We start from the raw sequence: 25,229 nt of genomic DNA, 5'->3' as shown, positions 1-25,229 counted from the left end.
TCCCCCTTTATTTCAATTTACTTTACTGGCTAAGCTACACGTCACACACGGGGGCACCCCAGTTTCCTGATTAATCTGTAGTCTGTGAGAGGCTGAGTAGTCTAGTGGCTTAGAGTATGAATCCGTATTTTGTGGATCTGAAACCCCTGACCAGCCATGTGGCCTTAGGCAAGTAGTTTAATGGCTCTGTGCCTCAATTTCATCTGTAAAATGGGCATAATAATAAAACCTACCTCAAAAGAGGCACATTAGGAGGATTATCCAATGTATAAGGTACTCAGAACAGTGCCTGGCACATACCAGGCATTATAAAATGTTAGCTGTTGTTATAACAGTATGTATAATGCGGTAACCTCATCCTCTAATTATCTGTGACAATGCTGAAAAACCGAAGATTTGTTTCAAATGATTCCACAGTGGTTTCAATTAATATTGTCATATAAAAACAGCTAGTTTACTGTGAAATGTTATAATTTAACTGCATATTGAATCTGAGAAATAATAAACTCCTGAAATGAAGCCTGGATTGTGAAGCACATGATAGGTCTCCCTAACTGGTAACACAAATGTTTAGTGTAACAGAAATTTGCCATCATTATAAATATTTAGTTCTTTGCTTTCAACAGTTAGCATAATTATCCAAGTCACTCTGTGTGACAGATACAAATTACTAATTAAAAATGCAGATTCCGGGGGAATCCCTAGGTGGCTCAGCAATTTAGCGCCTGCCTTCAGCCCAGGGCATGATCCTGGGGCCCCGGGATCGAGTCCCACGTCGGGTTCCCTGCATGGGGCCTGCTTCTCCCTCTGTCTGCGTCTCTGCCTCTTTTTCTCTCTTTCTGTCTCTCATGAATAAATAAATAAAATATTTTTAAAAATGCAGGTTCTTATTTCCACTTAATCTGGAGTACAGAAGTTTCTTATTTTTGCTTCAATGTCTCTAATGATATCTGAATAGCTTGTACAACATGATAATATAGGGAGGAGATGCTGAACTAGGAATCTTCCTCCAACAGGCATGTATTCTGGTCCTCATGCTAACTCATTTTTGGAATCACAGTTTCTTTTTTTTTTTTAATTTTCTTTTTATGATTTAAGGAATCTCCACACCCAACGTGGGGCTCGAACTCACAAACCTGAGATCAAGAGTCGTGTGCTTCACCTACGGAGCCGGCCAGGCGCCCTGGCGATCACATTTTCTAACTAAGATTCCAAAGAATCTTACCCTTGCCTTTGAAAAGCAGTGACCTCTCCAAAACTATGTATACTCAGAATGTTACTGCCAATTTTTCTACCCAGGGAGCATTTTATTATCAATACTTAGGAGAGTCGTTTTTTTTCCTCTTGTCATCTGTAATCGACTGATCTAGCCCAGGCAAGCTCTCCTTCCACTGCCAGTTTGCCAGATTCATTCCTTTTGGGTTATTTTAAATAGTAGCACTGCTTTTATTCTTACGACATCACCCACGGAGGTCCTGGCAAAAGCACGTTGTCTTATTCTCACATTAAATTTCTAAGCACAGGCTCGGTGCAAATGCTCTTTCTGCAACACGCTTCATTTATATTTTCCTTTTCAAAACAAATACTTCTCAAATTCCCCAAGTTTTCTGGGAAAGTAAATGCCTTAAGATTCTAAATGGTGTAACTACCTGGTTGTTGTGTAATATGGGAAGATCTAACTCCTAATAAGTAGACGGTCACCATTGAGAGCTAGGAGATTAAGCTGGGCCACAGATAAAATTACATTAAAATCTGATATGGGAATTATCTCATAGACTGAAATGTGGGGGACAGTAGTCCATGTTCCGGATTCTGTTGGTGGTTTCTAGTATATACCAGGCTTATCCACACGTTGTCACCCAGCCCTTCTGGTGTGGAGACTCGCTTATATGAAACAGGAGTGGCATGGGGCGGTGGTACCTTGTGACAATCCACTCAAAATACTCTTTTCTAGATGAGGTTCCCCGATGCACCGAAGAAGGCGCAGCCTGGGGCATAAAAACTCACCTACCTAGGTGCCTTCTTCCCCACATCCTAGCAGGCTCTTTTGGCTACAACTCTGCAGGGAAGGCCCAGTCTCCCCAGGATGGCTTCTGGGAGGATGAGCTCTGAATGCTTAGAACATTCTGTCTGAGGCCTGGGGGAGGGAAGGGTCACATGGCACCAGTCTGATCAGATGATTTATGCTCACAACTTGATTTATGGTGAATACCTGTTTTTGCTCTGCGGGGCTGGAGTCTGTCATGTGCGTACTCTGTGGCTATGTGACTGACCCCCAATAAAAACACTGGACCCCAAGGCGCGAGGAAGCCCCCTTGTCACCAATGCTCAGCAAGTGCTGTCACACCTTGCAGCTGGAAGATGAAGCACATCGGCAGGACTCCACAGGGAGAGGACGCCTGGGAGCTCACGCCTGGTTTTCCTGGACTTTGCCCCATCGCTTCTTACCTTCTGCTGATTTTAATCTGTATTATTTTGCTGTCATAAACCCAAACTGTGAGTGTACCAGTTTTTTTCTGGCTCCTGTGGGCCCTACTAGTGAATCACCGAGCCTGAGGGTGGTCTTGGGGGGCCGCCCTCAACGTGAACACCAGTATCCTAATCTGAGTGATCTCAGTTCTGCGTGCTCCTTTGTAACTTGGCGACGGTTAACCGGTGAAGCCTCCTGCAGAGCATGTTTTGTGAAGAGTAAGGGACTAAGGTTAAGAGGTACTGGCCCACATCCTGTAGCACCAATTCTTTGATTCCATTCCTTCATATCTGTTGCCTTCTCTCTCTTCTTCAACCTCATCTTGGCTACCTCTGTTTCTCCTGACTCGTTTCCCTGCTCCATCCCTCAGGTGGCTTATCTGTCACTTCTTTCATAAGGCCATCCCGGTCCCCACACTGGCCAGGTCTCTCTGACATGTGCTAGTGTACCCCGTTCTTTCACCTTTGCAGCCAGACTTTGCACATGTCTGCTTCGTGGAACATTCAGAGGGACTTAATGTTCACCTTTTCCACTAGAGGATAAGCTTGAGGAGGGCAGGGACTTCCGGCAACGCTGTGACTATAGCATTTTATTATTAGCACAGAGCTTGGTGCCTAACAGAAGCTCAGTAAATATCTGTTGACTGTTTAGAGTCTTGGGGGAGTGTGGGTCTTCTCTAGAAGACATAAAGAAGCGCCGAAAGCTTTGGACAAGAAGAGGCAGGCTGTTTAACACTTGCCTGGTTATCACACTTCTTGAAATATTGTTCCAAAAAACATATATCTAGGGGTGCCTGGGTGGCTCACTTGGTTAAGCGTCTGCCTTCGGCTCAGGTCATGATCCCGGGGTCCTGGTCCCGGGGTTCTGGGATCGAGCCCCCAAGTTTGGCTCCCTCCTAGCAAAGAGTCTACTTCTCCTTTTCCCTCTGCCCTCCCCTCCGGCTCATGCTCTCTCCCTCAAATAAATAAATAAAATATTTTTAAAAACCCCACCTGTATATACATACATATCCCAGAAAACCATCCCAGAGAGCATTTTAATAGAAAACATTTTCATAGGGTGAAAGGACTGACCACAGGCTAGAAGAATCCATGGCCAAGGCATGGGGTAAAACCAGAAGATACAGGGGGTAGGGAGGGAATGGTCCTGCTCATGTAACCTGCCAAGCCCCTCCACGGGGACTCAGTGGCACTGATGCAGTAAGCCCCCGGAACGTATGCCCTGGATGAAATGGGGCACGGGGATATTTTAGGTGTACACTGAGAGCCCACAGTCAGTGTTGGAGGAAGGCTGTCTATTTTGAAATTCTGTGTGGAGCCCTGGCAAGCTAACAGCCACTAAAAATGATTTCCGCCCTCTTGTTGCCATTGATACATTACCCACGTCTGAGGCTTGGAAGATTGGTCAGCCCAAGCCGTGTTCTCCTCTGGTCTAGCCATTTCTCTGGCTCAGCTCAAGGATGCCCTGTCTAGCCCCCGCCCTGGCTTTTGAGGTCCCTTAGAGACCATGAGACACATCTTCCCTCACGAGGCTGCCATCTCCTTGACAACACCCCCGGTGCAAGGTTATCAGATTTCTCAAACACCTGCGGGGGTGTAAAAGGTGGCCATCCAGTCTGTGCATATGTCACTTGGAACATTTTCCTTATGTGACACTGGAAAGCATTTTCTATTTGGATTCGGAGTATTACCAGACGCTCATCCTAGAAACAGTACACGTACGTTCAGATCAACATCACACCTTCAAAACAGTATTTTCCCAGAGTGATTCTACTGCTGGTGATCTGAACCAGCAGTAGGGGTGGAGGGGGGAGGGAATGTAAAAGCATTTCCCAGCAAATGGTAAGGCGGTCACCCACCCACAGACAATGGCAATTTTACCAGGAGAAAATAAATCATAATTCCAAGGGAAGGGAGAAAGCTTGTGTGTGTAGGGGAGGGGGGAGATTTAAGAACGTATTTCTTGAGAAAAGGGGTGGCTAAGCTGTATTTCTGGTGTTCTCTGTTACGAGTCTTTACAAGCAGAAAAGCAGTTCTCGCCACATTTCCAATATTCTGTTAAATCACTGAAAGGCAACTGGAGAAGATGGAAAAGACAAGGAGGGGACAAGAAATGTGCATATAGCCCAGAGCTGAATCAGACCACAGGTTTATCTTGAGGTGACCCTCCGAGCCTCCTTCCCTCTCCATCTTTCCTGAGGGCAATTAGGTAGGCCCCCACTCAGAGAAGCCTCTACATCTTGAAAGGCCTCTATGTATTACCTTATGAGTTTCTCAAAAGCTTCCTTTTCCTTCCGCAAGGCAGTGAGATAGCGCTGTTCCTCGGTTGAACCTCCATATATAAGAAAGTAGACCCTGCCAGTTAAAACAGAACTCTTTTAGGCTATAAAAACACAATTTTTAATCCCTGAAAGGAAGAGCGCAGCATTCAAAATCAGCAATCTACACTGCTCAAATAATAAATATTTGACCAAGAATAAAAGGCTCCATTAATCACGTACCTAAAATTAAGCTGCTGCAACCCCACCTGGTAAAAGTCTCATTACCACATTTTTTTCCTCCTTTACCGAAAGGAGGAATAGAGTTTAGGTAAACACTGAAATATAACTAGAGGGATAGAATAATTCTTGCTTCATGACTATAAACAAATCAGAAAACGCAAAATCTCAGCGGCTTCTCTTTTTTTTCAGTTTTTTCTTTACACCTCTGCCAAACGATCATTTGCAAAGTTGGATAGTAGTTATAAAACGCAGATTGAAAATAAAATAAAATAAAATAAAACGCAGATTGTGTAAAGTTCACATTAGTGAGAAATAAACAAATGAAATCTATATGGCCTTCATCTTCCTTCTCGGCGCTTTTTTTATCTGTGTCTTCACAGAACCAAGGCAGTGCATGTGTTACATAAACACACAGATGCAGAAGACACACGGATGATATAGGGCTTAAGAAAATAATTCGACATATTATTTTCTCTTAGGAAGGACTGCTTTTCTATCTTATTTGTAGCTCAGAGGCTGATTTAATAAGCATCTCCTCTCTCCCTCTTTTGCAACTATCAGAGGTTTTTCCTTTTTATACTTTCGACTTTTCTTCTGGATTACATGTTTCTAGGTTATATATATTTTTGAAGTGTGTACAGAGACAATGAGCCCAAAGACTTCAGCTCTCCCCCAGAAATGCTATGTGGCCAAGAGCAAGTCATCCATTATTATTGGATCTTAGTTTCCTACTGACAGAGGGAACAGTTGAATGCAAGGTCCCCTCTGACTCTGACATTTTGTTTCCAAATACCACACTATTCCATTCTCAGGCAACAAAGAACTTGGGAGCACATGAGGTATCTACAAAGTTGATCAGCAGCAAAGTCTGAAAAATTTACCAGCCTATAATTATCTGATCAGCTTCATCTAATCTCTTCATCCTGTGTAATTTCTTACCCACCTGCTCCGTTCATTGCTGCTCTGGAAGCCTGCATTAGTTAAACTGCTAGGAAGGTTTCTTTTGGCTCTGTTTTTGGTTCAGGCTGAGTTCAGGATATTAATTTTGCTGTTTATTTCTCTCAGATAATTTGAGACCCAGAACACTATATTCTTTGAGAGGCATCATTTTCTCATCTGATATTTCTGTAGATTTTTTTTCCTTTAATCTGCTATTTCTTGAAACTCAAGAAAACATGGTACAATAATTTCCCAAATACTTTCATTTTATGTGGATGCAATTTAGAGTCGCTTCTTGAAATTTACAAGAACGACATTTTAGAAGATCAAAACCATTTAGCTGAGCCATAATTATAGTAATTTTTGGTAGAAGTTAGGATATGATACATTTCCTAGATTTGTTCAGATACAGCATCCCGTAAACTACAACCAATGCACAAAGGGTACAGTACAGAACAACAAAGCATCAAGTAACCAGAACACAGATAGCTTCCTAGATTTGTTGTTCTACTATAGTTGTCATCCTTCCTGTGCAAACTTCCCTGGTGGATCAGAAAGCAAAAGAAGGTTTCATAAACATAACCCACATCATAACAACAGAATATTAAAGAAAATCCATGTGCAACAGGTACAGCATCTGTGTGAAAGCCTAAAGAACTGTGAAATTGAAGCCTTTAAAAGAAGCCGTTCAATGGAATATTACTCAGTCATAAAAAAGAATAAAATTTGCCATTTGCCACAACATGTATGGACCTAGAGGGTAGGTATGTTCAGTGAAATAAGCCTGATGGAGACTGACAAATACCATTTGATTTCATTTATATGTGGAATCTAAAAAAAAAAAAACAAAAAACAACAAAACAGAACAAAACAAAATGAACAAACAACAAAGAGAGAAATAGACTCAAATAGAGAACACAATGATAGCTGCCTAAGGGGCGTGTGGGTGGGATGAAAGGGTAAAATCAATGAAGGGGACTAAGGGGTACAAACTTATAAAATAAATAATCTGTGGGGAACATAATCAATATCATAATACACTGATCATGGCAAGCATTTTGTAATGTGTAGAATTATTGAATCACTATTTTGTACACTTGAACCTAATTTAATATTATATGTCAACTATACTTCAGCTTTTTAAAAAATACATATATGTACACAAAAAAAGAGAGAAGAAATGGCTAATATTCTTTATAACTTGCCTTAGAGGCTTTCCGGGCCTGCTTGCCCTGTAAATTTCAAGCTGGCGAACAAACGTCAGCTCTGCATCGTACAGAACCACGTATCTTGGTTCCACTTCATGGAGCACCCTTGTCAGAGCGTAGGGGTCACTACAGCCCAGGAGTGGATGGAGGATGGTAAGCGGGTCTTTCAGGAGTCCATAAGCGGCATCAGATGACAAGTTTAAATCAAATTCCTCATGCTTAATTTCTTCTAGGGAGCTTTCTGGGCTACTGCCCGTGTCTCTAGGATAGCCTTCCTTGACATCCTGTTCCTCGTCTGGTTCTTCAGACTTTCCTACCATCTGAGTTAAGGTTAACCTTCGCTTTTTCTTTTTGAGAGTCCTTTCTTTGGTGGCAGCCCTTTGTTTGTTTTGGGGGTCTTTAGGCCTTTTGTTAGATCTCGCCATTCTCTTTGGACTGTCTTCATGTCTAAGTTTCATCCACACTTCTTCAGCTTTGCTGTCCTTCTCAAAAGTTTTCCTGTAGAGCCTCATCAAGAAGGCCTCTGCTCCAATAGTGATATACTCTCTCAGCTGGGAACACGTTCGGTCATCGCTTGCACAAATGAGTACCTGACCTAAAATTACGAAACAGGGTTATGTTACTATGACCTCACGTGTCCCTGTACTTCCTACCTGTCTGCCCACTCGCCTCTTCCACCGACAAAGAAGATATATCTTACCCCTTGGCGTGAAGGATACAGTATTCACAATTTGTTTAAAAAGGGTCTCAGATGCTTATCAAATGTTTTCCCTCTCTGGCAGGATTAGTTAAATCTTTTGAGTAAAGTTGAAGCCAGAAACATTTAGTCTTAGGAAAGCGTAGCTGTGGTATAATGGAGGCTTTACAGAAGCTCTTTTTAATTAATAATTTTCCAGAGGATTTTATATACCAAAATAAATTCCAAATGGATTATAGAGTCAAATGTTAAATACTAAATCATAAAAAAAAGGGGACCATTCTCCATCTTTCTGGATGGAAATGATTTTCTAGGCTTAAAAGCAATGGAAGAAATCTCAGAGAAAGCAGATGTCTATAATCTAAGATTGACTCTATAGAAGAAAAAAGCGATGCATTAAGAAAGCATAGCTTTCTTAGCATAAAGACAAAAAAACAACTTTACCAAACAACTACCATAAATGACAATATCTTTAACATATAAAAAGCCAACACAAACTGAGGACATAGTCTAAATTGACAAAGGAAAAAAAAAGGCAATTCACAAAAGAGGAAAAGCATTTAAGAAAAAGCTTACCAAGCATCAAATTTCAAATGAATAACATTTTTCTCCAATCAAATTAATAAAATTGTTACACATATACACGTATATATGCACACGAATATATACAGAATCACCAGTCATTGTCTGCTAAATGAAAAAGAGATGAGCTCTGGGGCACCTGAGTGGCTCAGTTGGTTAAGGTCTGACTCTTGATTTCGGCTCAGGTCATCATCTCAGGGTTGTGGGATCTGTTGGGATCTGTGAGCCCTGTTGGGCTCTGAGCTCAGCACGGAGTCTGCTTGAGATTCTCTCTTTCCCTCTCCCTCTGCTCCCGCCCTCACCATAATCTCTCTAATAAATAAATTAAATAAAACTAAAAAATGAGCCACTTGAGTGGCTCAGTGGTTGGGCATCTGCCTTTGGCTCAAGTTGTGATCCTGGCATCCTGGGATCAAGTCCAGCATCAGGCTTCCCGCAGGGAGCCTGCTTCTCCCTCTGCCTCTCTCTCTGTGTCTCATGAATAAATAAATAAAATCTTTAAAATACAGAATCTTAAAAAAAAAAAAAAGATGAACTTTTATGCTGCTAGAAGAAACGAAAATTCACAAAAATTTTGTACAAGTCAAACATGGTAATATGTCTCAAGAACATTATCATTTGACTTGCTAATTATATATCCAGAAATTATATCTGCACTATAACCCCAATAATGTGAGACAAAAAATACATAAAAGAAACCCTGGAAGCAAATATGCCAGCATGGCTCCTAAACATAATTTTTCCCCCTTCTCTTTTTCCTTCGTACTTTTCAGTTTTCCTAAGTAAGCATGCATGACTTTGGGTCTTCAATCACAGTACTGGAGGTTCTTGGATAACATCACCAGTATATTTACTAATATGAGAATTATGTGCTTGCCTTTGCTGATTTATAGGAGTTCAAAATCTCAATAGATTTTTTTTTAAAAAGGATTTTATTTATTTATTCATGATACACACACAGAGAAAGAGGCAGAGACATAGGGAGAGGAAGAAGCAGGCTCCCCGCGGGGAGCTTGAAGTGGGACTTGATCCTAGGACCCCAGGATCACTACCTGAGCCAAAGGCAGATGCTCAACCACTGAGCCACCCAGGTGCCCCTAGTTTTTTTTCTTTTTTTTAATCTAGTTTTATTTTATAACAGTTGTATTTTTAAATGTAGTTCAGGTTTGGTCTACCGTGCTAAGCTATTAGTATACTCATGTTTGAAGACAGCAGCCCTGGAATCTGCAATTTTTTGGCGGAGGCTAGGTCAATGCTGCTCCATAGAACAGTTAAGACTTTTTTGGAAAGACACTTGCTGAGAATAAAGCAAGCCCATTAGCTTTCTCCTTGGGGATTCCAGACTGAAAGCCTGGTGAACGTGTATGCGGAGATTTAGCTGCCTCTTTAAATAGAAGTCCTGAGAAGGCAACCAGCACACACACACACACACACACACACACACACACACACACAGGCAGACAACCCTGCTTTCATGAATATACAAGGATTCAACCTGGAGAAAATCACATCAAAAGAACAGAAAATGAGGCTGCCACCAGGATTTCGGTGTTCCTTTGGGATTTACTCTTCTATGCTTTATAAACAAAATCAAGTTAGTTATTTTTATTTTTTTAAAGGATTTTATTTATTTATTCATGAGAGACACAGAGAGAGAGAGAGAGAGAGAGAGAGGGAGACAGGCAGAGGGAGAAGCAGGCTCCACGCAGGGAGCCCGATGTGGGACTCGATCCTGGGATTCCAGGATCACACCCTGGGCTGAAGGCAGGCGCTAAACCGCTGAGCCACCCAGGCTGCCCAAGTTAGTTATTTTTAAAGAACTAACAAAGAGGACTCACATGCTGCATTTTGAAAGCAAATGTCACCATCTCTTTTTTTCCTACCTGGACCACCAAGGGCTTCGCTCTCCTTATTTTCTGCCTCAATTTCCTTCAGTACTTCGGTCAGTGCTTCCCATTTTGGGTTGCTTTCGAGGACCAATTCCTTTTTTGCTTCTGTATAGAAATGAAAAGATGACCTCATTCTATGTGATAATATTTATCCATAAAGTATTTCACAGGCTTTCAAAACAACAGGTAACACAAGCATCATTTGGAAAGCCCATTCCTTTGAGCCTCCTTCCTGATGCCAAATAGAATCTTCTTTCTTTGAAAAAGGTCTGTTTATTAAGGTCTAAATGAAATACACTCCCAACCGACGTGAATAGAGCCCTGAGAGCAAATTACTTGCATGGTCATGAATTACAGAAGATACTGTCCTAGTTCTTAATTGTGACACTGTATATCAGCTGCTACATAAAATCAAAGGACCAGTATAGAGTAATGGTATTTATTAATCCTAAAATTCCCATGACTTTCACAATCCTGAAGATGGGATACAAGTTAGATAGCAGTCAAATGCTTCTGTAAAGACTCAAACACATCATTAATCTACTTAGTTTTGAACTAGACCTTTGAATGAGACAGAAGGCCAGCATCACCCCATCTCATGCTTTAAAAAAAAAAAAAACCCAATGATATTTATTATACCTACTAGTTAAGTGTTGGAATAAAATCCATACTTGCCTCATTCTAGTATATTTATTTTTTTTTAAAGCTAAAAGGAATGTTAAACATTCTGTTAAGACTTGACGGTGCCAAAAGTAGTTATTACTCTGAAGTTAAAAAAAAATCAATCTGTAGCTCATATGTGGTGGTGAGAATACTCTTGATTGATACTTAGCACTTGCTATTTGTATTCCTCTGACAATGGATTCTAAGGTTTGCCGTATTGGATACTTTTAACATACATTGCATATAACATGTTTAAGATACAGAGCACATGTTTTTCACATGGCTGAAGGAAATGTAAGATTAATATGCTCACTTGGTAAGAATTTCCACACTAAACACATAAATAGACACAGTTAAAGATCGAGCCTATGCTGAGTGAAATAAGTCAATCGGAGAAGGACAATCATCATACGGTTTCACTCATATGTGGCATATAAGAAATAGTGAAAGGGATTAAAAGGGAAAGGAGGGGAACTGACTGGGGAAAAATTAGAGAGGGAGACAAAACATGAGAGGTTCCTAACTCTGGGAAACAAACAAAGGGTTGTGGAAGGGGAGGTGGAGGGGGAGATGGGGTAACTGGGTGATGGGCACTGAGGAGGGCACTTGATGGGATGAGCAATATGTTGGCAAACAGAATTCACATTTAAAAACATGTTTAAAAAAAAAAAAAGACCAAGCCTACAAGATACCTTGGTCTTCTTTGATCTCCATTTTTTCAGACATTTTGCCCTTTTTGTTCATTTTGGCATCTGGAAGATGGTAAACCCTTGCTCGAGCATTTACAAACATGGAGGTGCTAGAGTCAAGAAACAGCCAACCTAATACAAAAAGTTAAAAAAAAAAAAAAAGCCCTCAGTTTGGGATGAATGTTAAAGACTGATGGTCACATGCCCTATATGGACAACTGTTCACCATCTTGTTCTCCTCTGAACCACACCCTCTCCCTTACTGTGGCTTCCATCACTGTTTGGTTAGACCAGTGGTTTTCAAAGTGTGGCCTACTGACCTCCGGGGGTCACTGAGTTGTTTCCAGAGGGTCTGGATCTCAAAACTATTCTCATAAGGACACTGACTCATTATTTGATCCCCCCCCACCCCCCACTGTGCTGACATTTCCAGTGATGGTGCAGAAGCACTGGTGGGTAACACTGCTGGCGCCTGAATGTAATCAAGGCAGTAGAACCAAAGTACACTAGTAGTCAACGCATTCTTCATTGCTATGCATTTGTAGTTTATCACTTACGAATGTCCCTGATGAAGAGGTAAAAATTATTAATTGTATTAAATCTTGGCCTCCGGGGCTCAGGGACTACACTTTGAAAATCGATGGGCTAGCCAAACAGTGACAGAGGCTACACTAGCAGGTGCAGATGTGGTTGGTAGAAAAACAAGACGGTGGCCAGCTGTGGACATGTGTTTCCCTACAAATCTCCTCAGTCTTCAGCACTCTGGCTGATGAAACCTTAAAATCCTTCCTGCTTCTTTGGAGAAAACGAATTTGAAGTTCTTAACAACTAAAACTTCCAGAACACAACCTATTTCTAAGTTGGGGATTGCCTGTAATATACAGAGTCTTTTCTAGAAATAAAATCGCCCGGAATGGATATGAATATTTATTATTATACAGAACAGAAGTTAAGTAGGCGGAAACATTAGCTATCAATAAAACCTACATCTTTGTGCTATGAACATAAAAACGTAGTTTGAAATCTTAGTATATCATGTAGTTGAATATAGCACTTCCTACATCTGATTCCCCAACGAAATCCAACACTTTATTCAAATCAGCTCCCATAATAATATTAGTATTTTTATCTCCCACCTGAATTCTGACCAAAAGCCTTCTCTGTTGCTCTCAGGGATTCCAGAAGATTAAGGAATGTGATACAATCATACTGAGAGAGATATTGCAGCAAAGTTCGTAATATCTTCAAGTCCTGAACCAAGGACTTAGTCTTAGCTCCAAGCTGGTGCCACAAAGGATCCAGATAATGGCGGATTGTCTAAAACAAGAATAAAATTTAGTATTGCTAAAAACACATTCAATATAGCTATTATTAGTATAAATTATACTTTCAATGAACATTATCCTATCCCCATATACCTAAAAATGGTTAGAGTGGTAAATTTTATATTATGTATACTTTACCACTCATACAAAAAAACTCCAAGCATCATCTCCCAAGGAAATAGACAGAAAATTTCAGTACATAAGATTTTTTTTTAAGATTTTATTTACTTATTTGACAGACAGAGAGAGCATAAGCAGAGGACGTGGCAGGCAGAGGGAGAGGGAGAAGCAGGCTCCTCTCGGTGTAGGGAGCCAGATGTGGGGCTTGATCCCAGGACCCCAGGATCATGACCTGAACTGATTTTCAAATATATATTTAAAATAAATATTTCAAATGCATTTTCAAATACAAAGCAGTGTTTTATCCCTAGAATCTCTGATCAGATAGTCAATTCATAATTATTCATATTTACATTATTAGGAGAAAAGGACTGATAAACATCAGATAACCAATTATTTATTTTTATGAAGAGTCAAAGCAGGTAGCTTAGACATACTCAATTTCTGCCAAGTTTGGCTGTGACCCCATTCTAGGTAGATAAAAATGTGGGATACAGTTGGGCATGGAACAGAGCACATATAGGAGGGAAACTACATGGTATCAAATTAAGTAACAATGTACCCTAATATGGTGGTGTAAAAGATTTGCTTAGGTCTTCGTTTTTTTGTTTTTTGTTTTTTTTGTGTTTTTTTAATGTGATTCATGGCTGGGAAAACACTTGTTAAATTAACATTGGACTAAATTTGATTTTTTTTTTAAGACCCTAAAAAGCAGGGGCGCCTGGGTGGCTCAGTCGATTAAACATCTGACGCTTGGTTTTGGCCAGGTCATGATCTCAGGGTCGTGAGGTCAAGCCCCACATCGGGGTCTGCACTAACTGTGGAGTCTGCTGGAGATTCTCTCCCTCTCTCTTCCCCACTGCTCCTTCCCCTGCTCTCTCTGTAAAGTGAAATTAATAAAATCTTTTTTAAAAAAGTTGCCTAAAACACAGAATAGCTTTTTGCATATACTATATACACATATATAGTATATGCTATATATTTACATATATGTATGCATACATACACCCACACACATGTCCTTTACAAACTGATTTTGTAACTGGAAAGGATGATACTTATAGCATGATATGGAAGCAGTATCACCATGTAGCATCTTATCTAACAAATTTAATATTCATCAGGAGTAATATTTGTATGACTGTATAATTTATTGTTCAAACTAGGACTCTTGTAAAAATGAAATTATATTATTAATAATTACTCCAGGACAACAGGTAAATGGTGTAACTGCCCTAGACAAACTGGAACACAGAAGTGCATACCTGTTTGGCAAAATCATCTATAAAAGTTAAATTTTCTAACAAGTTGCAAGTTACATCTGCATTTACATTTGGTTGCTAAAAGAATATCCAAAATAATACTTTGACTTTTATTAGTCAGGAAATGATAACCAGAAACTTAGCACAAAACATACTAGGCTATATTTTGTTTTTTTTCCTAAGGACATATGCATTCTACTAAAAGAATGTGTAGGTTTGTTTTTGGTGGTTTTTCTTTTTGGCTTGATCATGCTCTATACTTTAAGAACAAGGGAAAAAAACATATGAAATTAGTTTTATATATCATTATTTCACAGTAAAATAACTTTTTGGAAGAATCAGAGAAATGAGGCGTTACATTTTTCCTTTTTAATAATCACTATGCATTATTTCCAGTGACAGATTGGTTCAGAGTTTCAAAGACAGGAATTTGTTCCACTAAAATATGTAAAAATAAAAAAAAGCTATCTGGAATTTTTTAAAAGTCAGCTTTTTCTGGATTTACAATTCAATCTTTGATATATCTGCATCTGTATTAATATTCATCTATGATAAAAAAAATCAGAGGGGCACCTGGGTGGCTCAGTCGGTTAAGCCTCTGACTCTTGATTTCAGCTCAGGTCATGATCTCAGGGTCATGAGATCGAGTCCTGCATTGGGCTCCAGGCTTAGCATGGAGTCTGCTTGAGATTCTCTCTCTCCCTCTCTTTTTGCCCCTCCCCCTCCTCATGCATGCTTTCTCTCTCCAAAAAAAAAAAAAAAAAAAAAAAAAATCAGAATAAAAGTTCTTTGAACTAAAGTCCCATTTTCTCAATTCAAAATGTAATTTTAAGACAGAGCAAAGTTCACATTCCTCAGTAATGAAAACTCATCCCAATTATTTTTATTCTAAACAAAAGATCGTAAATCATGAAGCATTCTTTTTTTAAAACTTAAATTCATGAAGCATTCTTATGTAAGACTCTCCTACCTGTAGATATCCAAATGCTGTCATTTCAGAGCAAAAAGGTTACTTATCCTTTTCTTAATTATACTTAAAATATTAAGATAATAACTGCATAACTGCAAAAATCAGAGTTGTGCTTATATGTCCGTCCATGTATTTTACTACAAATTATTATGTTCCAGGAAACCAAAGAAGCTACCCTGAAACCAGCTCCAAATTAATTATAAAATAATAGCAAATTCCTATTAAGAACACTGCAATTACGAAAATATCTTGGATTCTTCAAAATTATAAGATCACAAACTGTGCTTTAAAGGAAAAGAAACAGTACCTTGTCAAAGGGTTTTCCAATAGCATTTTCTAAAGACAAATCTTCCACTTCGAGGGACGGATTATGGCATTTGAGCTCCTTCAGACATGCATTTAAAATGTCTAGGATGGCGGTCTGTATAGCAAGCATGGCAGGCGTCATAGAAACGTGAATCTCTACAACTTCAGGTTTGTGCTGTTCTAAAAACGAGTTTACAGCTACGTGGAACCTGCAGAGACAAACAGTTTTCAAAGATTTTCTTGAGTTTTAAGAGCTTTGTATTTCTGATCTTGTTTTAATACTCTCACAGTTTTTTGGTTTTTTTTTGTTTTTTTTTTTGGTAAAATGCAATTAAGACATAAAATAGAAAGCAAAATGACAATGTTTCATAAACAAAATAGAAAGCAAATTTGACAATGATAAAAGAAGACTTTTATCCTCAAGGAATGGACATTATTATTCAAATTAGGCAGGGGTCAGCAAAACTATGGTCTGGGCCGAACCCAGTTTTAGAACGAGTCTTATTGGAACACAGCCACACCCACTGTTTATGGACTGTCTATGGATGCTTTCCTGCTCTAACAGCAGAGATGAATCATTGTGATGGAGTGCAGGGCCTGCAAAGCCCCAAATATTTACTATCTGGTCCTCCACAGAATAAGTGTCCCAATCCCTTTAATAAGGTATAATCAGGGGATCCCTGGGTGGCGCAGCGGTTTAGTGCCTGCCTTTGGCCCAGGACGTGATCCTGGAGACCCGGGATCGAATCCCACGTCGGGCTCCCGGTGCATGGAGCCTGCTTCTCCCTCTGCCTGTGTCTCTGCCTCTCTCTCTCTCTCTGTGTGACTATCATAAATAAATAAAAAATTAAAAAAAAAAAAAAGGTATAATCAGGAGAGGAAAAAGACTATGGCAATTCTTTGTAAATGCCATATAATATAATCAAAATATGTATTAGCATAAGTGCAAGATGTTTGAACACTGAAACCTTACAGTTTTTCCTACACATATATATAAATTCCTCAAAATCTTGGTGCTTTATTCCCCAATGGGCAATTTTCAAAGTGAAGTGGGAGTCTTAGAGCCAATAAATCTGTAATTCACCTAAAGCTGTTGTCTATGTGAGTGTCTAGATTCTCTGGGGATCTCACTAAACATACAAGAAGGAATGGCTGCCCTTGGATGGATTTGATGCGCTACCAGAAAAATAACTATCAAATCGCTCTCTACTTATAAAAGAACCACGGATGCGATGACCATCTATTTCTATTTGACGTGCTTGTTAGGAGCCCGGCTGTCATGTATGGAGTGCAATTACAGTAATTTTACATCATGTTAAAGTGCACATTTAAGTTATAGCAGATTCTCTCCCAGAAATGTGTTGCAATGTGCTATTTACCTTGGCCACAGATAGAGCTTCCCTACGAAAAGATTCCTCATCACTCTTTCCACGTGACAAAAACCGGTATCAAAGGCGACAGCATTGTCTGTGAAAGCTTTAATAAAACCACGCTTGTTTTTCTGGCGAAACAGACGCAAGATGAACGCTTCTTGACAAGACTCGATTATCCGGTGAGCTCTATACACCAAGATGCCTGGGAGGAAATCATAATTTAGATTGCAGAAGAGTCATGGAACGTCATGCACATCTTCATTCACTTATTCACCACATGTCTCCTGAGTACCTCCTTGGGCACGGGCAGGCACTGATCTCCACTGGGGATACAGCAGTGAACCCACAGATGTAAATCCCTGTCCCCATGGTCCTTCCGATACACAGTATAAACACGAAGACTATTTAGCTGGTTGTAGAGTGATAATTACTAGGGAGAAAGAGTGAATCAGAGGAGGAGAGGGAGTGTGTGGGAGGGGTGGTGATTGGCGACTGTCGATAGGGTGGCCTCATTGAGGCCCCGTCTGAGCCAAGGGTAGGTGGAAACGAAGAGGTGAGCCTTGTCGCCATGTATGCCAAGAGAGTTCCGGGCTGAAGAGACAAAAAGAACAAAGGCCCTGGGGTGGGGTGTGTCTGGCACAGTGGAAGAATTTCTGAAAGCGAAATGGCTCCCTGACTCTCCTTTTATATGTGAACCACATGTGGACTACATAAAATAGCAATTCAGAAGTCTGGGCAACATCTGCATCACCAACTAGAACAATTCAAGTTTTGGAATCAGAGTATATTCAATTGAGAGATAAATTAGTCCATTAAAATAAAAACCCTTAATGAATGTATTTACTACATCTGTGTTCTGGGGTGGTATGATTGATGCCTCTGAGATCACAAAAACAGACAACTGTTACATGTTTCCTTATGTATAAAATGTATTGGAGTATTGGAGCAGATGATCTCTGATATGTATATGTAACATATACACACGATATTATACATATTTATGCCGTTTTCATGCAGTGTGACTACTGATAGATTAGGAACATATATTACATAAGAGCGCACAGATATCATTTTTGAATCAAAAACTCAATTATTCTACGATGATTCTCAGTTTTTTAGACCTACATCAAGCCAATTACCTTATATATAAGTTTGTCATAAATGTGCTTATGTGTTTTTATATCAGTTCACATCACTCCTAGAGCCTGGGAAATGGCATTAGAAGTGATTAGTGACTCCTTTCTCTACTAGTTCAGTAAGCTCGATTCAGATTCTATTGTTTTGGTGTTGAAATTTTGGATGGAGGCAGATGGAGCTACAACTTATTCTAGCTAAGCAAATTGTTTTTCAGATACGGTAAAAATTAATAGTGTTATTTAGGAGTCTGTAGACAAAGATTTTCAATAACCACAACATGTTTGTAGACAAAGATTTTCAATCACCACAATACATACATACATTAGTTTATGTAGGTAAACTAACTTACCACTGAGCAAAGACTGGACCTAGTCATTGGACTTTTCCTAGTACTTTCCTACGCTACACTTGCTGACCTAAACTGAAGTATCATATAAGGTTAAAGTAATAAAAGTGGACTTTTAAAAAAAGATAAACCTCAATTTAAGAAAATGTGCTCCAAGAGACTGTCATTCTTTTGGAACCCAGGAAGAGGAAGAAGAGGAGAATGACCATTCCATCTCAGGCGCCAGGGTTAGGTACTTAAGTGGACTGTTATTCATTTAATCCTCATGAGCATTCTATGAGGTAGGTGTTATTATGAGATAAGGAGAGGGAAACAAGTTGATCAAGGTCATCCGACAAGTAGTGGGAGACTAAAGTTTCCAAACCAGGCAATGGTGGTGATGGTGGTGGTGGGGACGGGGGTGTGCTGAGGACAAAACCTGGTTTTTCCTAAGTGATACAATCTGAGGACCCCCCTTCCTATACCCCCAGCCACCATTTTAAAAACCAGCAACAAGAAAACACAAGCAGGGGCACCTGGGTGGCTCAATTGGTTAAGCGTCTGCCTTTGGCTTGGGTCATATACTCAGCGATCAATTGATCAATCGAGGATGGAACCTCTGATTCGTGCTCCCCACTGAGCAGGGAGTCTGCTTCTCTCTCTGCCCCTCCCCCTGCTCACACTCCCTTTCCCTCTCTCAAATAAATAAAATCTTAAAAAAAAAAAAGATGAAAACACAGTTAGGCTGTATTTCTGGTAGTCTCACAAAAGCCTACTTATATTTCATTTTTATGCTCCCATAACAGTTTGTATCTCAGACTGTATTGAGTCACTACTTCTTTCCATCTGGCTCCTCCACTAAACCGCTCAAAGATAAGGACATCACGACAACAAGCAGTGACCAGAGAACATTCACCATGTGCCAAGTGAGGCGCGAGGAATTTTACATACATGACCTCATCCCACCCTCATGCTAATCCCAGGAGGAAGGCACTGTTGCCGGCTTCCATTTACAGAGGAGTAAACTGAGTCATACAGAAATTAAGCAACTTGCCCAGGTTCACACCTTTGGCACAGGTGGAGGTGGGTGCCCACCACACCATCTCATTCATTTTCCAATCATCAGCACCCACTCCATTCCTGCCAAACAAGGAACTCTCAGTAAATTAATGTTTGTTGAATGAATATTAGACTGAATCACAGCATTGGGCACACAAATCTAACATGTAACTTTTTTTTTTTTAAGTTTGCTGTGGAAAGTGTGTTCTGAGTTCTATTTGGAGGTGTCAGGAGCTATTTCAGCAACACAAGCCTCCTGTCTCGTCTTTTGAAAGTAGTCAGGATAGCCATTTATGCACTTCTGTCACTGATACTTCTCTGGCTGCTGAGGAGTTGTGGTTGGCAGGGACCTTTGTGTGGGGTGTGGTGGTGAATTTACTGGGCAGTGACAGGGGACAGGTTAGGGCTGGGGGCATTTAGAAGCTTCTGGAGGGTCAGATGCTTCAAGAACTGCTGTTTGGTCTGTGAGAACCATGGTGAAAGCATCATCACAAGTCTCTGGGGTGGATCCCTCCAGGGTGCAGAATCTGAAGGGATTTACTCCTGGCATTCATCTGCATTCCTTTCAGCCAAGGGGCAGCAGCAGCTCCAGCCTCATATTTGGTTGGGACTTGATCAGAAATAGATGCAAAATTTTGTGCTTTTAATTAGGAGCTACCTAGAAACTATAATCTGGACGTTTCTTTTGATGCATTATTGCTCTCTGCCTAATTGGGTTGAATGGTGAGTAAAAGAGCAATACTGACATCTAGTGGTAGTTCCAGTACATTTCCCCCCATTTTATCCACTTAAAAAGTAAAGAAACCGAAGACTGAGCTGAGAAGAAAGCAGCAAACAGTAAAAGACTTTACGATGTATCAGAATTTCTGGAGATGAAAAGCCTTTTTTTTTTTTTTTTTTTGCTATTCTTTACTGTTTAGTATATCTCAGGCACTATACTGAGCAATTTATTTTCACTCACTTGATCCTTACGATAACTCTGGGAGGCACCATTTTCTCAATTTAAGAAATGGAAAAAAGAGAGACAGCTGGGTGGCTCAGTCGGTCAAGCCTCTGCCCTTGGCTCAGGTCATGACTCCAGACTCCTGGGATGGAGCCTTACAACAGGCTCACTGTTCAGTAGGGAGTCTGCTCCTCCCTCTCCTTCTGCCTCTCTTCCCAGCTCATGCTCTCTCTCTGTCTCTGTCTCAAATGAATAAATAAATTTTAAAAAACCTTAAAAAAAAAAGTAACGGGAAAAAAAAAGGAAACTTGAGGCTTATAGAAATTAAGTCACTTGCTTGTACGTGGTGGCTTCACCCTTCAAGGCCAAGTGAGTCTGACCTCACCTCCTGGGGGCCCTGGCTGAGAACAATTAATCATGAATGCTATAAAACCATAACAACATTTTCTTCAATCACAATGCTTTATGCCACATAAAGCATTCATTCATACATTTACTCATGAAATATTTTTTGAGGGTCCTCTAGGTTCAGGGCCATGGTGGGAAGTATTGATTATGAATATCACAGTCTCTGTGCCCTCCAGAAGTTCACTAAAGGCCACGGTATATTCATGCATCATTTTATCCAACGAACACATGTACCAGTTACTTAGCCCGCGATGAACAAGTTGTTCCTTGTACTTATGGAGCTTGTTATCTCATGAGTGGGACAAATAAACAGGCGAAGAGAACGTGGTGTTCTTTAGTGCTGTGACTGGGGAGAAGCAAAAGGTAATCTGAGGGCAGAGGGGTAGGGCCCTCGGGTTAGCTTTGGAGAAAATCAGAAAAAGTTTTCAAAAGGACAAATAACAATGAAAAATAATTCCTTTTCTATTATCAATTTAGCTAAAAGTAAACCATACGTCTCAAAATAATTAAGCAACTACTTGGTTTCATTTCAAATCATGGTGGTAGGGGGAAACTTTTTTTTTTGGGGGAAACTCTTTAAAGAGAAAACCGTATCTTTTAGGAAACATACAAAGAATATTTGTAAACACTTAAAATTGGATTAGGTTTTAAAAGCAAATGCCAGACAATTGCCAAGTATTTACCAGATACTAGCTTATGAGATAAGGACAAATCATTCTTACTTTACTTCCTCATTTGGTTACTTATTTCAGGGCACAAATACTTTTAAAGCATCCAAAATGTGTCTGCTATGGTGCTAACACCTGGAAGCACGATGTTGAGCAGAAACATCCAGTGCTGCTCACAAGGAGTTCTAGGTTAGTTTAGCAGAGGGCACAGACACACGCAATAAAGTGCCAATTTACATACAAATAGTGATAAGGTTGCAAATTCTTACCCGTAATTAGATCTGACGGTATTCTATCAGTCAAGAAGTCGACCACAAGTATGCGACTTGTTGCAAATATCACACCTCCTTGTGTGTAGACCTCATAGCGACTGTTACTCGTGATTTCATTTGTTACCCGGCGAGGGAGGTGCTCAACTCCTTCAATCTTCAGCTGGTTGATAAAATACTCCTAAATCAAATCAAATTTTATTAGTAGGTTGTTTAATACAGGGCAGTTTTTTTTTTTTTTTTTTTAAAAAAAACCATTTTATTTATCTATTCATGAGAGACAAAAAGAGAGAGGCAGAGACACAGGCAAAGGGAGAAGCAGGCTCCATGCAGGGAGCCCAATGTGGGACTCGATCCCAGGTCTCCAGGGTCACGCCCTGGGCTGAAGGCGGCGCTAAACCGCTGGGCCACCAGGGCTGCAATATAGGGCAGTTTTTATTAGGTTGCAGGTCTTTGTATTTAAAATGAGAGCCAATAGGGATGGCTGGGTGGCTGGCTCAGATCGTGATCCCGGGATCCTGGGATAGAGCCCCATGTCAGGCTCCCTGCTCAGAGCGGAGTCTGCTTCTCCCTCTCCCCTCTCCTTCTCACGCTCTCTCAAATGAATAAAATTTTAAAAAGAATTATAAAATGTGAGCCAATACACGTAAGGAATATACAAACTCAGTTATTAATTTATGTTGATCAACCAACCATATACACTTAACCAGGATTTTATTTTTGTTTTGTTTTTGGGTTTGCGCTAAAGAATCATTGCACCTGAGGTTTTCTTTCTTTTTTTTTTTTTTTTAAGGTTTTATTTATTTATTTTTGAGACACACACACAGAGGCAGAGACACAGGCAGAGGGAGAAGCAGGCTCCCTGGGGGGAACCTGAAGTGGGACTCGATCCCAGGACCCTAGCATCACCCTCTGAGCCAAAGGCAGATGCTCAATCCCCGAGCCACCCAGGCATGCTGCACCTGAGTTGTTATTAGCATTTTAACAACAACAAGCCCTCAGTTAAAAAAAAAAAAAAAAAAAAAAAAAAGCCTGCTAGCAACAGAATACTTCCCCCCCAAAGCCAGGTGTGCAGGTAAGCTAACTGTGTGAGATCACAAGCAATCCTTTTCCCAGGCAGTGTTTCAGGCTGTTAGTTCGGTCCCAGTCCACCCCAGAGGGGATTTCATGTCCACGGTGCCTTGGCCCTTTGTATCTTCAGTGCAACACTCCCTCTCCTGGGGGCCCTGTGCTGTGCTAGGCTCTAGGACAGGTACTGGGATACCTGGACAAACCAGACAGTGCCTCTGCCTCAAGAAGCCTGTGGTCGTTCTTCTCGGGGGACATCTTCCTCCCGGCCACCTGCTCTACCCAGGGGCTCATCAGACTTGTCAGACCAGCCTGTGCCACCTCACAATACCAAGCCCCGCCTTCGCACAGGTGTATCCCCCACTGTCTCCGGGGTCCTCCATTCCTTAACCGCAGGTATGCTTCCCCAATATCCTCAGCTTCCAGCTCCCTTCCCTTCAAACCCAATACCCCTCTCCCCCCAGCTCGGGTGAACCCCCTCAGTGCCTCCCCTTCCCTACAGGGCTCTCCCCAGCCTCAGCATCTCTTCACATCCTGTCATTACCCTGGGGGAGTCCTCCATCCTCATCCCTGTTCCCTTCTAGAGATCTCACTCCTCTGATCCCATGATATCCAGTTTGGGGACTCCCTCATCGTTCCTACCCCCATCCTTCTCTAGACATCCCTGTCTTCTTCAGGGATGGGCAATCCTTCCCTCAGCCCCCATTCTCCTTAAATGACCCCTACTCCTCAGTGTCCTTGCACCAGTGGCAGAGACCTGCAACAGCTTTACCAACCCCCATTCAAAGCCCTCTCATCCCTGTCGGGGTCCTCTATCCTCCTTGGGGCCCTTCCTACCCTCTGTGTCCTTGAGCTTGTGCCACGGACCTGCATCTGACCCCCATTCAAAGCCCTCCCACCTGCTGTAAGGAACCTGCATTCTCCCTGGGACCACTCCTATTCTCTGCGTCCTTGCGCCCGGCAGGGACCTGCATTGGCCTCAGGGCCCCTCCCACCGTCCCCTGTGTCAGAAGCCTTCATCTACTCTGGGTCCCCTCTTATCCTGCTCAGTGTCCCTGCACCCATGTCAGGAACCTACACCCACCCTGGGACGACTCCTACCCTCTGCAGGGGCCTCTATCTGCCTGGGGACCATTCCCGTCCTCTGCATCCTTGCACCCTTGTCACCGACCTACACCCGCCTTGGGACCACTCCTCCCCTCTGCATCCTTGCACCCTTGTCACCGACCTACACCCGCCTTGGGACCACTCCTCCCCTCTGCATCCTTGCACCCTTGTCACCGACCTACACCCGCCTTGGGACCACTCCCACCCTCTGCATCCTTGCACCCTTGTCACGGACCTACACCCGCCTTGGGACCACTCCTCCCCTCCGCATCCTTGCACCCGGGTCACCGACCTGCGTCCGCCCGGGGACTCCTCCCACTCTCCCGTGTCCTCGCGCCCCTGTGAGGGACCTGCATCTGCCTCAGAGGCCGCCCCCGACCCCGTTCAACGCCCTCCCCCGGCGCTGGGGGCTGTGGTCGCCCTCGGAGGCGCCAGGGCCTCCGCGTCGGTTCAGGAGGCCGCCAACGCTCTCGGGGACCCCTCACCCCCGCGCGGGCGGCCGCACCTCCTCGGCCGGCTGAGTGTTGAGCACCAGCACCAGGCACGCCGGGTGGCAGTGCAGCCGGAGGAAGTGGTAGAGCAGCCGGTCCGCGCCCAGCCCGCGGGCGCACACTACCAGCCCGTCCGCGTCCAGTAGTTCCAGCACCAGCTGCCGCTCATACTCCAGCAGCGGCGCCATAGCCGTCGGCCGAGCCGGGAGGCCCGGCTCCATGGGCGCCCTTCCGGGGCCGCGGCCGAGCTCGGCCGAACAGAGCCGAGTCCGGGACGGGCGTGGACCGAATTGAGCCGAAGAGAGCCGAGCCCGAGACGAGCGTAGCCCGAATGGAGCCGAAGAGGGCCGAGACCGAGACGAGCGTGAGCCGAGCCCCGCCGAGGAGAGCCGAGCCGGAAGCGAGCGTGGGCCGAGCTCCGCCGAGGAGAGCCGAGCTTCGCCGAGGAGAGCCGAGCCGGAAGCGAGCGTGGGCCGAGCTCCGCCGAGGAGAGCCGAGCCGGAAGCGAGCGTGGGCCGAGCTCCGCCGAGGAGAGCCGAGCTTCGCCGAGGAGAGCCGAGCCCTAGACGAGCGTCGGTCGAAGGAAGCCGAAGGGAACCGAGCCCCCCACCCGGGTTCTGAGAGCCCGCCGAGCTCAGCCGAAGAGGAACTGAAGCCGGGAGATGCTCTGGCCGAAGTTAGCCGAAGAGGAACCGAGTGGAGCCGAAGAGTCCTGGAGTCCCGAGGAGGTGCTAGCGCTCCTGACAGGTGTCATCTCCAGG

At 42.5% G+C, this 25,229-nt stretch overlaps 1 protein-coding gene across 5 annotated transcripts in view; it reads right to left on the bottom strand.

The window, feature by feature from the left end:
• ERCC4 (ERCC excision repair 4, endonuclease catalytic subunit) overlaps positions 1 to 24,743 on the bottom strand; it is a 42,979-nt gene extending 18,236 nt beyond the window's left edge. For 4 of the 5 annotated variants that reach the window (XR_013384951.1, XR_013384949.1, XR_013384950.1 and 1 more), the window contains exons 1-9: positions 24,483 to 24,742; positions 21,803 to 21,983; positions 17,000 to 17,195; positions 15,622 to 15,829; positions 12,774 to 12,954; positions 11,641 to 11,769; positions 10,280 to 10,390; positions 7,115 to 7,712; positions 4,732 to 4,824 (exon numbers count right to left, since the gene is read on the bottom strand). Coding sequence is in view for 2 of the 5 variants with exons in the window: in XM_077906686.1 (XP_077762812.1) it covers positions 4,732 to 4,824; positions 7,115 to 7,712; positions 10,280 to 10,390; positions 11,641 to 11,769; positions 12,774 to 12,954; positions 15,622 to 15,829; positions 17,000 to 17,195; positions 21,803 to 21,983; positions 24,483 to 24,689 (1,904 nt within the window). In the remaining 3 variants the exon portion in view is untranslated. Of the gene's footprint in view, positions 1 to 4,731; positions 4,825 to 7,114; positions 7,713 to 10,279; positions 10,391 to 11,640; positions 11,770 to 12,773; positions 12,955 to 15,621; positions 15,830 to 16,999; positions 17,196 to 21,802; positions 21,984 to 24,482 lie in introns of all 5 variants that reach the window. The other variant, XM_077906687.1, reaches the window with a different exon arrangement.
• Between the last annotated feature and the right edge of the window lie 486 nt (positions 24,744 to 25,229).

This window comes from Canis aureus, chromosome 8, assembly GCF_053574225.1.
Source record: "Canis aureus isolate CA01 chromosome 8, VMU_Caureus_v.1.0, whole genome shotgun sequence".
NCBI classification, from domain to species: Eukaryota; Metazoa; Chordata; class Mammalia; order Carnivora; family Canidae; genus Canis; species Canis aureus.
This window is presented reverse-complemented; position numbering and strand designations above follow the sequence as displayed.